Source organism: Vidua macroura, chromosome 8, assembly GCF_024509145.1.
Source record: "Vidua macroura isolate BioBank_ID:100142 chromosome 8, ASM2450914v1, whole genome shotgun sequence".
Taxonomy (NCBI): domain Eukaryota; kingdom Metazoa; phylum Chordata; class Aves; order Passeriformes; family Viduidae; genus Vidua; species Vidua macroura.
Window position 1 is genome coordinate 3,903,052 of NC_071578.1, and position 19,448 is coordinate 3,922,499.

Sequence of the window (19,448 nt, forward strand, 5' to 3'; positions counted from 1 at the left end):
GAGGTGCACCAGGGGATCACCACACTCCAGCTGCCACCTTCCCCTCAACAGCAGGAGCAGAGATGAGCTCCTGGAGCAATTCTTTGGCCAGAGTCTGAAACTGACTTGTTCTCCTCCAAAATCCTTGGTGGGGTGCTGTGTAAAATGAAGAAGCCCATATCAAATCTAGGACTGCTTCTAATCTTAAAATTAAAAAAAAAAAAAAAAAAAAAGAGAAATCAGGTTTTCATGGCAGGGCCACCAAAGGAGTTCATGAGGCAAAAACTCAACCAAAACAACCAATGTGGCTTCAGACTCAGGGGGGCTCTCCCAGCTGGGTGGCAGTGCTGGAGTGGTGATCATGGTTCAGTGGTCAAGGTGATGCCTTGTGCAGGCTGCCCTAGAGCAGAGGCTGGACAGAGCTGAAGAATAAAGCAGGGATTTATTCAAAGGATCTCCTCCATGGATCCACCTTGGGCAGCACCAGAGCCCAGCCAGGGCTGCAGCCAAGAGGAACCAAAATGGTCCCAAAATGCACGAGCGCTCCCGGGGGCTCTCACTGGGATCAGCTCTGCTCCATTTGCACCTTGCAGTTCATTGTCCCATTCCAGCTTTAGCCCATGCACTCCCATCCTGCTTGTTTTTCTCTCTCCAGCCCACGCTGTTTGTGCTCCTGGGCCTGAGGTTTGGATCATTTGTCCTTGGTGCCCAGCTGGAGCAGGAATTGTTTTGTCTCCCTGCTCTGTGCAGAGAGCTCACCATCCCCTGATGTGAAGCTCAGACCCACACACTAAAGCAGCACAGAATCTGAAAAACAGAAAAGCTAAAACCTGAGGCATCAAAGGTGGCAGCTTGAGGTTGATGGTTGGACTCAGTGATCTTAAGGGTCTTTTCCAGCCTTAACAATTCTCTGCTCAGGCTGCTGAATTCACACTGGAGCAGTTGCTGTTGAAGCCAGGGCAAGCCAGAGCTGCTGGGGTGTCTTTGGATGTCTCCTGTGGAGGACACAAAGCAGGATGGAGGGGCTGCAGTGTCCAGAACTGCTCCAGCCCAGCTGCTGAGTCACATTCCCAAAGATTTGATGGAATGTGTGGCATTTCTTGGCATTTTGTTGCACGTTGCTGTCTTTAGCTATGGGTGTGGAGTGATCTTTGCAGGAGACAATGATTGATGCAGCTTGTGGTGGCACCTGCTGTGCCTTTTAAACACCGTTCTTGAGGGTGGAAAATGTTAAGGAAGCTAAGGGCAGCTTCTACAATGCCTTATTCCCAAAACCATGCAGCTCCTTCTGGTGCCCACTAAAAAGTAACTCAGTAGCATTAGTGATAGGACAGCTGAGGATAGAGCTGCTTTTCACATTTCTCTGGACCTGAGGCACCAACAGAAGTGTTTCCTCTTGCAGCTCAATGCATCAGTTGGGCTGAGCTCTTCTGCTGACCAATACAGATATCTTTTTCTCTACCGATATCTGCATATAATATGAATATTTTATTTATCATTGTTTCACTGTGGCCAGGTATCACTTTTGAGAAATGAGCATTGTATTCCTCGAAGCTTGAGTCCTCACTTGCCTGACAAGGCTTTAGGGGTTTTCCTTAGCATTATTATTTAGGTTATATAGCAGTGCTTAGAAGGAATAAATGGGCTTGGAAGCTATCTCTTCCAGCCTAAGACACCCCAGGAAGCTTTTATGTAAGTGTAGTCCTTGCTGCAGAAATAGTTTAAGGCATTTCTAATTTATTTCACATTAAAAACATCCCCTCCAAATGTATCTGTATGCTCTTGATGCCATCTTAGTCTCCTGCATGTTTGAGAGCTTTGAATGCATTAACAGCCTAAACCAAGTTATTACATTAATCTCATGAAATCAAAGATTCATATCTTTGACTCAAGGTAAACACCATCAGCAACAGAGAAATTTAACAGATGGAAATGTGTTTCAAATCTTGGGAGACATTTTTGCTGGAGATTTTTTTGTTAGATATGTTAATTCTGCTTAAGTTGGAGTTTGTAAGTTCCTGCAAAGTATTTTGTGGGGTGTATTCTGGAGATGCTTCCAGTTCTTTGCAGTTTTATAATGTTAACAGTTTCAGTCTTTCTGCATTAGAAACTGAGCTTTTTGGGTTATCATTAACAGTCATGCATCTGTTCTTGAAAATCTGGCTGCCAACTGCAGTTGATGGAATTCGTGTCACTTCAGATTCCCTGTGTGATTTGCCTCAGTGAAGGATTTATTTCAAGCAGTGGAACCCGAGCTCAGAGCTCGTGTTGGTGCCATTTCAGCTGCAATGTCCTGTAGCGACTCCGCGTCCTCCTCTATTTGTCTGGAACCAAATGCATCAACAAGCACTGCTGTTTAGAAATAAAACCTCATTTTACCTCCCACTGTTCACTTTTGTGCTCTGCTGCCTCCGGGGGCATGGGGGTTTTCCATGGCAGTGGGAGCTTTCTGGCTGGAGCAGAGCATTTGGGAGCAGTTGTGCTCCCTTTCTTCCTTAGAACTCTGGGCTGTCTCAGGAGATGCTCTTACCCCACAGAGCAGATCTTGGAGCATCCTGGTCCCAGGCATCCCTGTGCAGCTCTCAAAATGTGCTCAGGTAGGATCAGTAAGGATCTGAATGAGGCACTTGTGCTATCTCGGAGCTCCACCAAGGGTGGGCTTTGTCTCCTCAATTTCTCACTTCAAAACCTTAAAAAGTGAATTTTGACCCTTCTGCAGTTGAAGCAGAGGGAGAGTGGAAGGTTAGTTTGGGACAGTTTCCCAATAACAGAAGTTAAGTAATTAATATATCCATTGGAAAAAAAAAAAAAAAGTCTCTTGGAGCATTTGCCTTGGGTTTCCTTTGCCCACAAATAAAGACCATCTAGTTTGCTAAGCTAAATGTTGTCTTTATATTGCAGAAAATGTTGCAGAAGAGGCATGGTGTGAGGGAGTGCGTGCCAAATTTCTCTTGGTACATACATCATTATGCAGAGTTGGGGTTTTGGTTTGCTTTTCTAATTTATTTTTCCCCTTGGTTTCTTTTCATGGAGATTGAGTAAAGAACATTCTCAGATTTTTATCTTGTTTGTTTACAATCTGGAGGCCAGCTAAGTGCAGTGTAAGGCATGAAAAGGTATTTGTGGTTGTGTTCTTTCCAAGTGGAAAACAAGCACACTGAAGCCAAACACGGGAGAAACCTGCAGGAATAGAGAGTGGAGTCAATGGAGTCAATGGTTCAGTGGCTGAGGAACAGATTTTCTTGTTATTGTCCTGGTTATTGCAATATTTACTCACTGGGTTCCATAGGTAGCACGGAATTTTTTCCCTTTTGTTATGACTGTTGTAAACTGGGGGCTTTGTGCAGTTGCAAGACTCCTGGGCTGGATTTTGCCCTGTTATGAGAACAGCACCAAGAGCTGTGATATTTCTGAGAGGCTGGTGACAGAGTGCAGCACATCCTCTCTCCTCCACTCGTGGAAGTTAAGATATTTGAACTCCTTTGAAGCTTGTGATAGAAGTGTTGTTCTTTAGATGCAATGATGTGAAGATAGGAGAGGACAATTGTGAGAGTTTTATCCATTATCAAATGGCTTTAGCTTCCACACCAACTGTGTGCTCTGCCAACCACACACACCTCAAAGCCCGAGGTGCAGAGCTGCAGAAATGTCTTCAGAATGATGGGATCTTAAAAAATGTTTAATAAACATGTATTGCACTTTTGTGTAGTTAAAAAGCACAGACTACAGAGGAGTGAGTGATGGAGTCCAAGCCTTTGATGAAACACTTAGGAATCATGGTGGGAGACTTTGGAAGTAAATGTTGCTTGACTTCTGCAGAATAAACACTTTTCTAGGAAGTTGGAAGCAGTATAATGATATTATATCATAAAGGTTTTGTTTAATTAGGTGTAGCCAGCAGTTACCTGCAAGAATTTTATCTGGTGATATTTTAGAGATAACTAATTAGAAATTTCTTGAGAACATTTAGAGCTTTCTTGGGTTTTCCACTTTGGGCTCTGAGTCTGCTGCACTTCGTAATGAATGAAGTGGTTTCTTGGTTAATGGACTGAGGTTTATCTAATGTGTCATTGCTTAAAGAATTAAAGTTGTTGAACATTTAGAAAAGTTACTACTAAGCTTGGAACAGAGTTGGGTTCTTTTAAAGTGCTGAAACAAAGCCCCAGTTGTGATTTGGCATCAATGAATAGTTTGAGTTGAGTAATTTTTGTTTGAATTTACAAGAAACTTTAATGACAGACTCTAATGCTGAGTTTGTCTTTTCAGGATGCAGCTGTGTATGTTTCCTTTCACCCACTCAGCACTAGATGAAAGATGAAATGCCCTATTCATGAAAAAGCACTTACATGGTACTTATGTACAGATGAGATACGTTTTTCCATCCATTTCAATATATGTCTCACAGAGAAGGCACCATATATGAGTCACAACAAAAAGAATTCAGATGACTCTGTTAAGATAGTAAAGTTTATAGAGAAAATTCAGCTTGGGGGTGGAGGAAAATCCCTTCTCAGCCACTAAAAATCAAATGAGCAGCTGCGAGCATTTACGTTGCTCTAGAATTGCCATAACTGTATTGTGTTTAAAGCAAAGTTAAGCCTCACATAGAATGGGTCCCCTTTCAGAAAAACTGCTTATATATGAAGTGTGAAGGTGTATCAGATGAATTCTAGTAGATACCACTTGGTTGCATTATTGCATGCAAAACCATTTTACCACAGCATGAGATAAACAGGCACCGAAGGCATTAAGTGATACAAATTCTGTTTATTCCACACAATGTTATTCATCCCTCAAAAGCAGCCTTAAATTAGCAGCTGATCTCTCACAACCCACAGGATTTAGCAATTTGTGCTGCATACCCCTTGCAAAGTGGCAGAAAGTATTAGAAATCAGATGGTGGATGGAATATGTTCCTTGCTTTAAATCAACCTGAGGTAGCAGCTGCTAAAATCAAGGGAAATCAAATGAGTAAAAGGAACGAGATGGCAATCAGAGTAACTCATAACTGTGAGTTATACCCACTATTTTGCAGCATGTCAAGGCTGAAAATGCTTGGCAGGACGTTGGAAATATGCTCAGAATGTTTTTCCCCCACGTGCTGGTTCTGGACCAGTAATCAATGCAAGAGACAAAGAGCTGGGCTTAAAATAACCCTTCAGCACTGACAGATCCCTTCCTGCAAATCCAACTGTGCTGCACCAGCTCTCCTCCTCTCCCGTGGGTAAGAGTCAGCTGCCACACTGACCGTGAAGGTTTATTTTCTTTTGCACAGTGAAGAGATTCCACTATCCCAGGTTGCTCCAAGCCCCGTCCAACCTGGCCCTGAACACTTCCAGGGATGGGGAATCCACAAGTTTTTCTGGTGTTCAGGTAGAGTGATGGAATCACTGTGCTGTGCTCACCTAACTGGGCTCTGCATCCAGGGAAACCCTCGTGTCTCTGTGGAGTAAGCTGCTCCAGAAGAGCTGTTTGAGTAAATCGCAGCAATATCTTTCCAGAGAGTCAATGAAGCAGCTTTGGGAGCCTGACATTAAACAGGATTCACAGGAAGAAACAGGTAACTACAAAACAGCTGGGTCTGAGATGTCAGCTCTGTCAATACCAGACCAATTCTTTGCCTTGGGTGTTTTCTCAAGATAAACACTTATTTATTTCTGATTACAGCCTGACTGCAGGGCGTATGAGAGCTGTATTTAGAGATGATATTTTTTTCCCTCTTGCCAGCCCCCAAACCTCTTCAGTTTGTTTGATAAAAATAACTGCAGTGAAAGAGCTTCATAACAGATTCAGCCTTCGTGCTCTGTGGTTCCCTGTTGCACTCGCACTCAGAACAGGAATTTGGCTGATTTGTGGGATGAGAGTGGGATGTATTCCTTGAAAGAGCAGGCAGGTAAGAATTTCTATTATTGTAAATTATCGTGAGGTCCTGTGTTGGAAATGAAACTTCAGCAGCTGCTTGGTCTTATTAAAAATGCAATGCAAACATTTATGGCAAGACCAGCCTTATCACATTCACTTTCTGCAGCTGAAGTTGTATTTCAGGTGATCCCTGTGCCTTCTCAGAGAGCTCTTAGCCTATTTTTTCCCATATAACAAAAGAAAGTACACAGGGCAAATTTAGACTGAACAATTCTCACGGATGTGAAATCATTGCATGAATTGTTTGACCTTCTACATCAGTCTTTATCTAATTTTGGCATTGGTGTCTCTGTGGACATTTAAGTACTGGACTCTGGACATTAAGTACATTAAGAAAAGGTGCACTTTTTCTTAGGAAGTGGTAAAAATTAACTCCCAATGGCATCAGTACTTTATTCTGGCTCTTGGTGAATGGATCATTTTAATGAGGGACTGGCTGGTTTTTGTTAAATAGATGCAATTTCTGGTTGTGTTCTGAATGTCAGAACTTTCTAATCTGGCTCCAGATTTTTTGGGAAAGGAATCTGTGAGCCCCACAGGATGGATGCATTGGTTTATTCTTGGTTCCATGGAAGGACCCCAGGACCATGTGGGGTCTATTGGGAGGTTGCTCACAGTTACTATGAGGATTGAAAATAAAGATACTAAACTTCAACCACGCAGAATGATTTCTGAAAGTGGATTAAAGTGGCTTTTTTGTGAGAAGAAATGCACTGGAGTAATTTATGTAAAGACACAGTTTTATTGTACAGTGTGCAACTCTTTCATATTCAATATAAACCTGTCAGTGATTCTGTAGCAAGGCACTATGTGAGATGAATAGGAACTAAGGGAAGGGAAAAGATGAATTGCTGGAGCTTTTGCACATTGTAGGCAGCAAGTTTTGATCAGGAGTTGAGAAGCCAGTGTGCACTGCAGGCAAAATTCTGCTCCAAACATCCACAGAAATGTACGAAAACAGCACCCTGCTCCATGTTTGTACAGAGGGAGGATTTAAACACATTGATGGGAGCTCTGCCCTGACACAGGAGCTCCAGGCGTGTGCTGCCACAGGTTGGGTGGCTGCTGGTGCTGCTTTTTTTCTTCCAGGGTTTTTAGACCTGTATTTTGAGAAATTGCTGACTTTTGGTTCTATTTTATTTTCCTGCCTGCAATTTTTATCCTGCAAGTAGCCCAAAAAATAAGATTTTTTGATTTAGACTGATTTAAATCAGATAGAATAGAAAGAAGGAGCACTGAAGTCATTAAATATAATTGGTGGGTAGGTTTTTTCCCTGCTGAAAAATGCTTTAATTTAAAAATGGGTAATACTGAATTTTTTATATTTTCACATTCTCGAGGCAGACCAAACAACAACATATCAGAACATGTGGCTGTGGCATTTTAGGAGTGCAAGGAACTGGACCTCGGAAATTTCCAGGAACTTGCACAAGACTTTAGATGCAATAATGCATTTCTGGGGAAGGACATGACCCTGCTGTCACTGATCCAGGTCAGGGAGTTCCCTTTCCCAATCCCCACTCTTTTTTTCCTTGCTTCCAAGGATCTGTTTATTCAGGCGGTGTTTGTGCCCTAACTGTGTGGTGATTCAAGCTCAGTAACTATTTCCTGAGCATCGCAGCCCAAATAATAGAAGTCATCCTTATGTGATTGAAATGACTAGTTATGCTGATTTTAGGGGAGTTTGCTGATTTTTTTTTTTTTTTTTTTTTTTTTGCAAATGGAGCAAAGAATTTGTTCAATTCTTGCTTTTTCTTGCATTTTATTTGGATGTGTACGGGTGCGGAAGGAGCAGATTGTGTTTGGATTAGATTCTGAGAAAGGAACCAGCTGGGTTATGGAAGAAACCGTGGTTGTTTTTTAGGCGGGATTGCTGATTCAGTGGTGATTCAGGAGGTTTTCTTTGGCTTTAAAAGGCCATGAAAAGCATTCTTGAAAGAAAATTTTAGACTTGAACGAGTGCTCAGCAGTCGTTCAACAGGTTGATGTGCAACCATGGTCTGTGGCCACCTGCTCTTGCTTTTAGGATGTACCTGTTTTCCAATTGATTGCCTTGGAAATTATTCCATGGGTTTATACAGCATCTTGGGAGTTGCATTTATTGATTATTCTTTCAAAATTAGGGGGTTTAAGTAAATAAAGGAGCTTTACATAACTTCAGTCTGCAGGAGGTTGCTGAGCTTTGTAATGAGTCCTGTGGCTTTTCTAAATCACTGCAATTGCTTTTTGCTTGTTTTTGTTGCTTTGTTTTGGGTTTTTTTTTCCCTTTTTTGTTTGCCAGAAGTTTGCAGAGCTCAGTGATTCATGATCCTCTTTTTATTGACATATCATCTTTCTGGCATCTTTCAGATTTCTCTGTGGTAAATAGAAGTGAGTTCAGGCAAAGTTTATTTCCAAAAATGTAAACTTGAGGAGCCAAATGTGTCCAATAAGCAGGAGAGAGAAAATCTACGATTATTTCTCTCCTTTCCTTACATAATGTTCTTTCTTTTTTAATTGAGCTTAGATTTTATTCCTTCTACTGGGCTATTTTTTATTGAAATGGTACAACCTGCCCACTCACAGGATGGACTTCCTCCTGCTGTACAAGTACTCCACTACCCTTGTACAAATACTTCAGGTTGTTTGTATGCTGCCTATAGTCTGCTTCAATTCTAACCATTTCCAGCAAGCTTGATAGCTAAAAAATATCTGTAATTGTCAGGTTTTTCAGTTTTTTTGTGTCCAGAGGTCATAAATTTATCCTGCTTGGGGTGAAGAATTGCTGTTGTACATGGACAGTGTTGTACTGAGTGATGGAGGAATGGAAAAGGAATTACATGATTGTGCTGCATTGCTACTAAATGTTGTTGGGCTTTTTCTTTCCATATGAAAATGTAACGAGGATTTCACTCCACCAGCCTCACTTCGCCCTTTCATGTTTCCATTCCTCTTGATGTGAGTCATGGAAAGTTTATCGTGGTAGGACTGTGGGCAGCCTTTCACTTCCAGAGCTGCATCTCTGACTAATGACAGCCTTGTCTTCACAGGAGCTTTCCAGAGGGAAACGTTTCCACAGGGAGGTTCATTTCTGGAGTGTTCAGGAGGGCGTGGGATCAGCTTTGCTTTGAGATTTCAAAAAACATTAGCAGTGCAAACTGAGACTTTGATTTAAACAAACCTTCCTGATTTGGCAGGGAAGGCACTTAGGCAGAAGGAATATTTATCCAGATTAGTGGAAACAATTAGGAGACTATGGACAGAATAACATAGCTGTAAGAATGGCATTAGATAAATTAGGAGCAATGTGATGTTCCTGGCCAGATGATTCAGCAGTATTATCTTTTGCCTAATCTTTTGTTTGGGTTTTTTTTTGGATAAAAGTGTTTATCCTTAATTTTATCTGTAGCTTTTTAAGCATCTGTAGGTTTTTAAGTAGGCTTCATCCTATCTAATCTGAGAGCTGGTGGATTATTTTCTCACTTGCTTTACACATCCATAGTTTAGGTTGTGAGCTGCCCATCAGGACTGATTCACCTGAAATCTTCAATTATACAGTGTGAAGGGAAGAAACAAACTGCTGTAGCTCCACTGACATAAATTCAGAGGAGCATTTATACCCCAGGGTGAGAAATGTCTTCCTGGTGTACCTGAAATGTGTTTATAAGAGGTTAACAGCCACCTTATCATGTGGTGGGAGGAGAAGCTGACTGTGATTAGAAGTAACGAGGCTACGGAAAAATGTAATGATTTATCTTTATTTTAAAGAGTTTTGAAAGAAAGGAAAGCACATTAAATATTCAGGAACTGGTGACCTGGAAAACGGGTCATACACATAGGTATAGATACGTGTAAAATCTGTTCAATCTGTTTTATCTTATTCATAGAGGAGAATTTTAGCTATGTGATTGAGCATATGAAAGTAATTGCTTTTTAAAGTCTGTTGGTCTCTTCTCCCAAGGGACAAGCATTAGGACAAGAGGAAATGGCCTCAAGTTGCAGCATTGGAGGTTTAGGTCAGATATTAGAGAAAATTTCTTCATCCAAAGTGTTGTTGAGCACTGGAACTGCCCAGGGCAGTGGTGAAGTCACCGTCACTGGAGGGATTTAAGAGCTATGTGGATGTGGCACTTGGGGACATGAGGCAGTGGTGGCCTTGGCAGTGCCCAGTTAATGCTTGGCCTTGATGATCTTGGAGAGCTTTTCCAACCTCAGTAATTCCATGATTCCGAGATTCTGTAGCCATTTTGGTTGCAGTCTTCCCTTACAATCTTTAAAGAGAAAGGGGAGGAAATTTTATGAAATATTTATTTAATAGGAATAATACAGAATTTCAGATGTTTTCTATACAGTTAACAAAACCCATGTGGATGATGAAAAATCTCATATGTTTTCTTTCGAGAGGAATGCCTCTTTTCACCCTGTGTATGAGATGAGTAGGGCCTGGTGGGTGCTGTATTTTCAGTGCTTTGGTGTGAGGTTTTCTGGTTTTCTTTTGCTGTTTGCTCTCGTGTTTCCTGCCCAGTGGTACCTGCCAGCCTCCTCTCCTGCATCCTGAGCCCCCAACAGCCCCTCCTCTCATGGAATGCAGGAATTGCTCAGGGAAACTGCCATTAAATGGTCTCACCTGTTTGCTATTAAGTTCTGTTTCATATAAATACCTTTGTTAGCTTGAGCCTGCTTGAGTTTGGAGCAAAGTCCCCCCTGGCTTCAGTGAGAATAAATTGAAATCTAGGAGAGCTTTTCCTTTTTTCCCCCCATTCCACTGTGTGTCATCTTGTATATCCATATTTCCTCCTTAGGCTATTCCCAGAGATCCTGGTTTTTATGAGGAGGGCTGCTTTTGGCCAAGGAGCTTGCAAAGGTTGCTGTTGATTTCTGCTCTGTGGTTAGGGCTGGCACGCATTAATGTACAGCAGACAAATGCAGTATAGACGTGATCATAAATAATTCACCCTTCCCTTCAACAAGGGGAAATTACATGCTACATTATTCAATATACAAAGACACTGCTTGTTGTGTAAAGAGAGTAATTTTCTGCCAGTGAACAGCCAGCAGCTTTGCAGCTAAAATATAAGGAGACACACATGGTTTATTACCAGCTCAAGCCTCATAACCTTCCCTCTGCCTGCAATCCACATCCTTCTGCTCTCAGGAGTAGAATACAAAGAGGTGACGTGTGCTGGTGGCTGTGGTTGTGGCTGCTGGGAGCTGCTGGATGGAAGGAACAAAAACAGGGCACTGTGGATGTCTTGATTTCATGGGGTGAAGGAGGGAACTGAGGGCTGGGGGAAGATCCTGCCCTTCTGCTGAGCGTCCTTCATGCCATGCTAAATTCTAAGGGAATGAACTTCTATCAAAAACTGCTTGGGAAAGAGAAGGGGGTGGCACTAGGGAATTAGATCCTTTTATATGTTTGTTACAATTCACTTTTTTATTTCATGAACGTGACAGTGGAAAATAATGTAAAATGGTGTGTTGGCAAGTAGCAGTTACTAAAAAAAAAAAAATAAATCAATGTCTCTATTCTATTAGCTGAGTGATCTGTCATTGTCCTGTGATAGGTCATCAAACTGATCAGCTAATTAAGCAGCTTGATGCAGTGCTTGTGCATGAGCTGGCAGAGTTATGGTTGCTGGTGGAACTTTAAATTTCCCCTCATGACTGGTGTGATTAATATCTCAGTTTTACTGTAGGCTAAACATGTTTCTATTTTTCCCCCCCTTGTGTCAGCTTCCTGATAAACCATTTTCTTCACCTGCCAAAGATGTAGTTAACATGGTTTTTCCTTGGCTTTGTCATATTTGTAGCAGATTTTCATGAGAAGTGTCTGCAGCTGGGAAGTGTTCAATAAATTCCAGTCCATTTTTTAACACACAAATGGACCTAGGACAGAGAAGATTATGTGGTTTTTCTGAGGTCCTGTGGTCTGCATTAATTAATGTATTTCTGATTGCTCTTTTTAAAAATTTGAGAATTGATGTCAAATGCACAAACCTGGAATTGATCCCATAAGGTTATCTCAGATAAATTGTTCAGTCAGTGTCACTGAGCAGGTTGCAGATCCCTGTTAGAAGAGGACTGGAAGATAAATTGGATTTTTAATTTATTTTAAATAGCCAGTGCATAGGGATTGGTCTATGAAACTAAACAGCAAGAAGCTGGAGAGCAGAGATCTGAGAGGGTACTGAGGTGGATGTCAAATAAGAGGAGTTCAGGGTAGATAAAAATCACATAAAAATCAATCTGTAGAACATGATAAATGTAATTGAAGAGATGCTGTGGGGTGGGATTTGGTTACCAGATCTTTTCTAGGTACTGCTTTAACCTGTAGCCTCTTTGTGCTTCTTTTTTCAGAGGGACTTTTTTCACCTTCCTCTTTTATCTTTTGTAATGAAGGCCCTCATCTCCATTCTCTTTTTTTTTTTTTGTTGTTGTTGTTGTTGTGTTTTTTTTTTTTTGCTTGTTTTGCTTTGGTTTTTTGGGGTTTTTTTTTGTTTTGTTTTTTTGGGGTTATTTTGGTTTTTTTTGGTTTGTTTTTTTTTTTTTTTTAGCTGTCTCTGTTTTCATGACTTCCTCCACTGGATGTGGATGCTGCCTGAATCTGCCCTGACACTGACTCTGTCTCTGGCCTCCTTTGTTTCTTCTTTGAAAATGTTTGACCAGGGTCTTATTTCTGCCTGAAATATTTACTTGGGAAGTGGAAACTTCTCTCTTCCTCTCAAGACTTCCCTTTCTTGTCATTCTTCTCACCACCATTGGTGGTGTTTGGACAACCATCAAGGTCTTTCCAACCTTGGCTCCTTTCCATAGTTCCTCTTTTGATTTTGGATGTTTACTGGGGGGATGTTTTACACATAAGAAAGCATAAACTTTCTAGGTTTAAAAAGACCCATATGAATCTGATTTAATATCTCTAATTGTTCAAACTTCTGTCAAAGTCATCACAGCTTTGCTCCTTTGGAGAAGTTTTCAAGACTGGTCTCTTTGAGAAGTCTTGCACTGATTTCTTTCCCTTTGGTTTAAATATAGTCAGTAATGATTATGCTGTGATTTCTGTCTGCCTAATCTGGCTTAGAGAATAAACTCATTAAGGAAATGAACTTTTTCAGGGTGGAAGGAAAGTATTTTGCAAATACTTTTGTTCAATATTTATCTAATTATTCTTGAGTCCCTGAGACACAGCCTACTTGCTCTGATTGCAGAAATCCTCCAATATGTGACAGTGTTCAGTGGGAGAAACATCAGAATACAAATAACTTCTACAAAAGCACTTTGTCTCACACAAAAATGCAGCCAGAAGGATGATGATAAATGTGGGATCTGAACTGACTGCCCCATTTGATCAGGACACTTTTGTAGGAATGAACCAGGAGTTATTATCTAGAATTATAGCAGTGTTGCTGCATTAAAAATAGGTGTTGATAGAGCTAAAGGCAAAACAGTTAAATTGTGGGACTCATAATAGTAATGATTATGCTTCTCTGATTTGGTGAGTAATAAGAGGACCCATCATTTTGTCCAGAAACCTGAGATCCTGTCATTAGCCTTTTCCTTGTGTCTGTTTTTTAATCCCTTCACTTTGCTCAATGTTTTACTGATGGCTTTTGATTTTTTTTTTTTTGTTTGTTTGGCTTTTTATCTCCCATGTTTGAAAGGAGGCTGTTACTTTATCCCTGCCTCAAACAGGGTCCTACCCCACTTCAGGACTGTTCATTTAAGGTCCTCAGGAGCAGATAGAGTGTAATTATTTAAACCTGTATTACTGGATACTGTCCAGAAATGCTCCCATATTTCAAAAGCAGATTAAGATCTGTTGGGTGGGTTAGTGAGTCGTGTAGAGTTACCTGTAGTAGCAACCAGTCACTGATGTGAGCAGATGGGTGATGGAAAATCAGGGGCAGCTCGCTGTGAACCTGGAGCCAAATGTTCCCTGGGTTTAATATCCTGAGTGCTGTAATTAACAGACTTGGCAAACGGCAGGCATCTTTCAAATAGAAATCTGAAATGACTGGTGGTAGGTTGTGCTTTGCTATGGCTGTGCATGATGTGGATATGATGTCTGGGTGTGTATAAATATCTGGCTTTGTTTCTCTAGGTTGGACAATGCATCTCTTTGGAACCGCCTCTGGGAAGATGAAGCTTCCAGCAGCAGCAGTGCAGTTTGGAACCTGCTTGTTTTAAGGGAACCTGGAAATTTCTACCCATATTTGCCCATTCCAGCATAAAGCAGAGGAAAATGAGTTACTTTTATTTTTTGCATATTTTCACACTACATAACAATTTTTTTTCCTGCTCATTTTGTTCAATGGGAAAAACTTGAGCCAGTTTTGTAGCTGATCCTTACTTCGCCACATTCCTCTTACTGAGCCAAATTCTTGGGAGCCACATCCAGAGTACATTTATTTTTGTGTGTTGGTGGTGGCTGGGGCTTCTTTTTCTTTCTGTGACACATGTCACTTTTTATTCTGTTTTGAACCTGTCCTTTTGCATTGCTGAGTAGTTGTAGAACCACTCCAGGAACACAATAATTTCAGACTTGCAGAAGATGACTCATATGCTTCAGAAACTTTTTTATGGCTGTGCTTGGCTCATTAATGTAGGAGTTTAACGGTAGTAATATGAGGTATTGCATTAATTGCTGCATACATTTATTACCAAATGACTTGCACAGACAGTGTTTCACATGCCGTGGACCTGATCACAATAACCAGAAGTGTCCTGTGTGCAGAGGAGAAAATAAAATCCCGTTGTACACCGACAGCAAGCAGATGAAGTGGCTCGCGGTTCTGGAAGTGAGGACTGATCACTGTGAGAGCTGGAATGGGTTTTTCTGCCTGAGGAAGGGGAAGCTCTGCAGTTTGATGTTTGGGTTGATCATAATGACTCTGGTGATGGTATCCTACATACTGACTGGAGCCAAGCACGGCCTGCTGCTGATCCCATCTCCCTTCCATTACGGAGCTTTTGCTAGCAATCCCAGCTTAATGGACAATGAAAGCCTTAGTGACATGAAAGACTATTACCAGCCTTCAAAAATGAATATTTCATATGTAAAGGATTATCCAAGCATTAAATTAATTATTGACACCATTACTTCAAAGATAGAGTTTATAACGAGGCAGCGCCCTGATTTAGAAGAGCTGAGAAAGCAAGAGCCACATGTAAGTATAAATTGAGGCGTGTCTTAAGCTGCTTTTTACATCCTTATTTCAAGGCTTTTGGATCAATCTTTTGCCTAGATATAAAAAAGTGCAACTGCTTGGATGTTCATGCAGTGATTTACACCATCTAGAGTCTCCTGATTCGTAGCAGCTGAGAAGTTGATATTGTAGATCACATCCCTCTGAGTCACGGGCAGGATGGATGGGTTCTATAAATGGTCTTGACACCTGAAGCAAAAAATCAGGCAGTCTTCTGATAGCTGTACAATGTCACTGAACTTTCACCTTCTCTCATGCAAAATCATTGTGACTTACATTTACCTGTCACCTGAAATGATAAATAAGAAAAGAGACTTTCTAATAACTGCTTGCCAGGGTGTCTTCCTGAAAAATCATTGCAAACCTTGTATTTCAGAGTTAAAAACTGGAAGGTAATTTGATTTGAGTATTGGGCGTCTCACTTTAAAAATCAGTTCCTGGGATTACAGAGGCGTTGGGGTGATTATTGAGGCCCTTTCTGGCCTTAAAATAAAAGGATTTCTAAATACTTGTCTCCCAGCCCAGTGGGTTGCACAGGATTTGGTTATGGTGCCATCAGAAGGAATAAATGGGGCCAACTTTGTAGGTAGAAATATCCAGGTAGTGTTTCTGTTCTCTCACCGTGCTAAGTAAGAAAAGTGCTAAGTAAGAAAAGTTGATTGCTTGCTGCCTTGACTGAAATTGTTGTTCTTTATGTTGCAGATGTTTTCGGTAATTCCTAACAAATTCCTTCCAAACAGCAAGAACCCTTGTTGGTACGAAGAGTACCGCGGGAACACAACCACGGATCCCTACGCCACCAACTCCTACGCACTGTACTCCAAGCGCTTTCGGATCATCTTTGATTACCTCAGGAAGGTATTTTGGAACCACTTGTACCACTACAAGGACAAGCACTACCGCCTGCGCTGCCTGCCCCACTTCTACATCATCGGGCAGCCCAAGTGCGGCACCACAGACCTGTACGACCGCCTCCGGCTGCACCCCGACGTTCGCTTCTCGGCCATCAAGGAGCCCCACTGGTGGACCAGGAAACGCTTTGGTGAGTCAAAATGTCCTTTGCTAGGCAAGTTGTCCCCTCTTAAAATTTTGTAAGTATTTGGGATGAATTTGCTTTGTATTGGCTTGCCTAGAAACTGTCGTACTACGACACGAAATAACTCATGCACTCACACTAAGATCAAAAGAGCAAAAGGAAGTAACTTTTGTTTCTGACTTTGCAATATATAGAATTTCAGAAGTGACAGTGGATTGGAGGACGAAATTGCTACCTCTCCAACCACACCGGTTAAACCAACAGTCTATTAATTCTCTCTTCCCACAAAGAAGAATGCAAAATAATCATTATTTACATGAATAGTGTGTGAGAACTCCAGTAGAAATATGTAAACATCAGAAGGCATAGAAAACTTTTAAAAGAACTTTAAAACTTTTAAAAGAACAGGGCGACAAGAAACCGCTGGAGTTGATGGTTTTGAGAAATCCAGGTGGTGGATGCTCAACCTGCTGTTGTTCAATGGTGTTTTGGGTTAAGGCTCTTGAGAAAATGCATTTCATTTGGTTTATTTGCCAAATTTAATTTGGTTTATTTGCAGCAGTTTGGAAAATTTAAGGGAAAACAAAAACAGTGCGTAAGACCGACCTTATGAATTTATAAAGGCAAGAAGAGAAACTGTTAGGTTGTCATGGGGGAGTTGAAGAGCAGCAGTGATAGTTTTGTACTGCAAAATTCTGTAAAGCCTTTCTTGCATCAATAAATGATGGGTGGCTATTTAAAATTTCAGTCCTTATGGTTCAATAAATACAACTGTGGCAGGAACTTCATTAGTGCCACAGCTCTGGGCAACACTGGTCAGTAGAGATGCTCTGCATGAGGAATCTCTCTCACTGAGGGCCCGGCACATATTTTTGATCCTTTTTCTTTTTCTTTCCTTTTTATCATTATTTCCATCTCTGAAGGCAGACTTAACTAGCTGGGGTTGTGGCCAACTGGAGCAAAAGGCATCCACCCCTCGTGATTGCACCTCCAAAGGGTGTCTTGAGGCAGTGGGGCTGAGCACAGAATTTCATCCATCTGAAGTGTTTTTCTCCTTCTTATCTCTCTCTGGATGCCGAAGAAGGTCTGTCTTGTGGTTAGAGATTAGATGAGCTGCAGAAGACCCATTTGAATTTCCTGACTGCTCACCTCTACATGTGGATGAGTTTTGTGCCCTCTGTATTCCACCCAGACACTGGATTTTCCTCTTCTTGGGTCTGGCTGTTAAGTGCTGGCATGCCCTCACTTTGTATGACTTTGGTATCAAAGATCAAGGACTTTTCACTGATTTTACTGTTTCCAACAGGAAGATTCTGTTTATTTTAGTGACTTCTTAATTTCTGTTTCTCATTTGCTCTTGCTTTATGGCAACAGACACAGACTTTGGAACAGAAAAAACTGGCACTGGAGTGTAGATGAGGACTTTGATCACTACTTTCTTTTGGTGCTTTTCTAAGCTTCCTTGGAATGGGAAAATACTGAATTTCTGTGGCTAAAGGCAAGAAAGGACACTTTCTGAGGCATTGGGACACTGGCAGTGCTACTTCAAATTCTTTATTTCTCCTACATGTGGTCTTGTTATTTCCATCTTGTTTCCCTTTGCCCTGGATCCCAGAAGAACCTTTGAGCTCCTGCAGACAGGGTTTTGTTCCTTGCTTCTTGGTGAAGAGCTCTCAGCCACAGGGATGGGAATTGATGATTTTGCTGTTAAATTTTCAGTTTTCTTCCTTCGCAAACACCATAAGAAAGTTGCCAAAATAAATACTTTGGACATTTCCTAAATACTTTTGTTGTAAACTAAGATGTAAAGCCATGTGATGAAAACACAGCTTTGCTTTTGAGATAATTTAATCCTGTTTGAGAAACACTGGAGGCACCAGTGTGAATTGGGGAGTGAAACCAAGTCAAGCAAAGAGAAGCATCGTGGTGCTCCTTGAAGACCCATGAGAAGGGACTTGTTCATCACTTGTTCAGCAGCTGGCTGAAGATAAAACATGGGAATTATGGAATAGTTTGGGTCAGAAGAGACCTTTAAGCCCATTCAGTTCCATCCCCTGCCAGGGGCAAAAACACCCTCCACTATCCCAGGCTGCTCCAAGCCCCATCCAACCCGGCCTTGGGCACTCCCAGGGACCCAGGGACAGCCACAGCTTTTTCTCATGTTTAGATAAAGTCATGGAAAGAAGGGTCTGTCAGCAAAATCTGTGGAGGATTTTGTGTTCTATGGTAGTGCTGGCAGAAAAGGCTGAACCCAACTGATACCTTTTAAACTACAATGTTTTACACCTCCACTTACATTAACTTCAACATAAATGTTTGGAATGAATTTTGGAGAAGGTAATGCACCCAGCCTCACTTCAGCAAGACCAGACTCACTAAAGCTCTGAACCTGACCTACCAAACAGGCAGAAGAATGTAAAAAATCAGGCTGGAGTGCATCTAACTTGAGAACAAGGGTGAATTCCTATCTCTGTGCTGGCATTCACCAGCCCTCCACTTGCAGAGTCTTGTGGTCAGCCACTGGGGACTGAGTGCTGATCCTTGAAGAGAACATTCTTTGCATAATTCAGGTTTTTTTGAAGTTGTTTTGTAAAGCTGGAGAATGAGGAAACATTGCAGAGCTTGTGGTCTCATGGGAGAGGGATCTGTAGGGATGACCTTCTGCTCATCTCAGCTGTCTGCCACTGAGAATGAAAGGTCAAGTTTATTCCTGGTGGCTCAGTCCTTTAATTCTGCCTTTAAAGTACATTACCTAATGGTTACTATTTAAAAATTAAGGAAAGGAAAACAGAGAATATGACAAACACACTCACAAGTGAAACTGAGACAGCCAGCAAGTGGCTATGACTCCTATGCTCCTGGCTATTAACTTGGTTTGGTTTCTAACACTTAAATTGAACAAGAAAGTCTCTTTGTTCAATGGCATCCTCTGATTCAGTGGATTTTTATGAGACTGACTAATTTCAGCTGAAGTTAAACAGCCCTCTGGGGAGGCCCCATTTTGCAAATCACTCCTTTCCCCTTCTGCTGGGATGGCTGATGCTCCACAGGACTTTGTCTCAGCTTGACTGTCTCTCTCTCCTGGCTCCTTGCCACTGTTTCTGTTCCCAGGAGTGGGGTGGCAACAAACCAAGGCTGTCTGTAGCACCACGCTTGCACTTTTTTCCCCCCTCAAAACAAGTCAAAATATGCTGTTGAACTTTCTTCTACCCTCATTAAATCCCACTTTCCTAAAGGGGAAAATCAGAGGCAATGGACAAAAGAACTCCCTTGCTGAGCTTTCCTCTCACATAATTGATAATTATTGGCCTTGTGGGAACAAGAAAGGG

The 19,448-nt window shown here is 41.5% G+C and overlaps 1 protein-coding gene across 1 annotated transcript in view; it reads left to right on the top strand.

The window, feature by feature from the left end:
* CHST15 (carbohydrate sulfotransferase 15) overlaps positions 1 to 19,448 on the top strand; it is a 46,389-nt gene that overhangs the window by 12,147 nt on the left and 14,794 nt on the right. Inside the window, exons 2-3 of the mRNA XM_053984400.1 lie at positions 13,979 to 15,044; positions 15,786 to 16,125. Coding sequence (XP_053840375.1) covers positions 14,502 to 15,044; positions 15,786 to 16,125 — 883 coding nt within the window. The 5' untranslated portion in view covers positions 13,979 to 14,501. The remainder of the gene's footprint in view (positions 1 to 13,978; positions 15,045 to 15,785; positions 16,126 to 19,448) is intronic.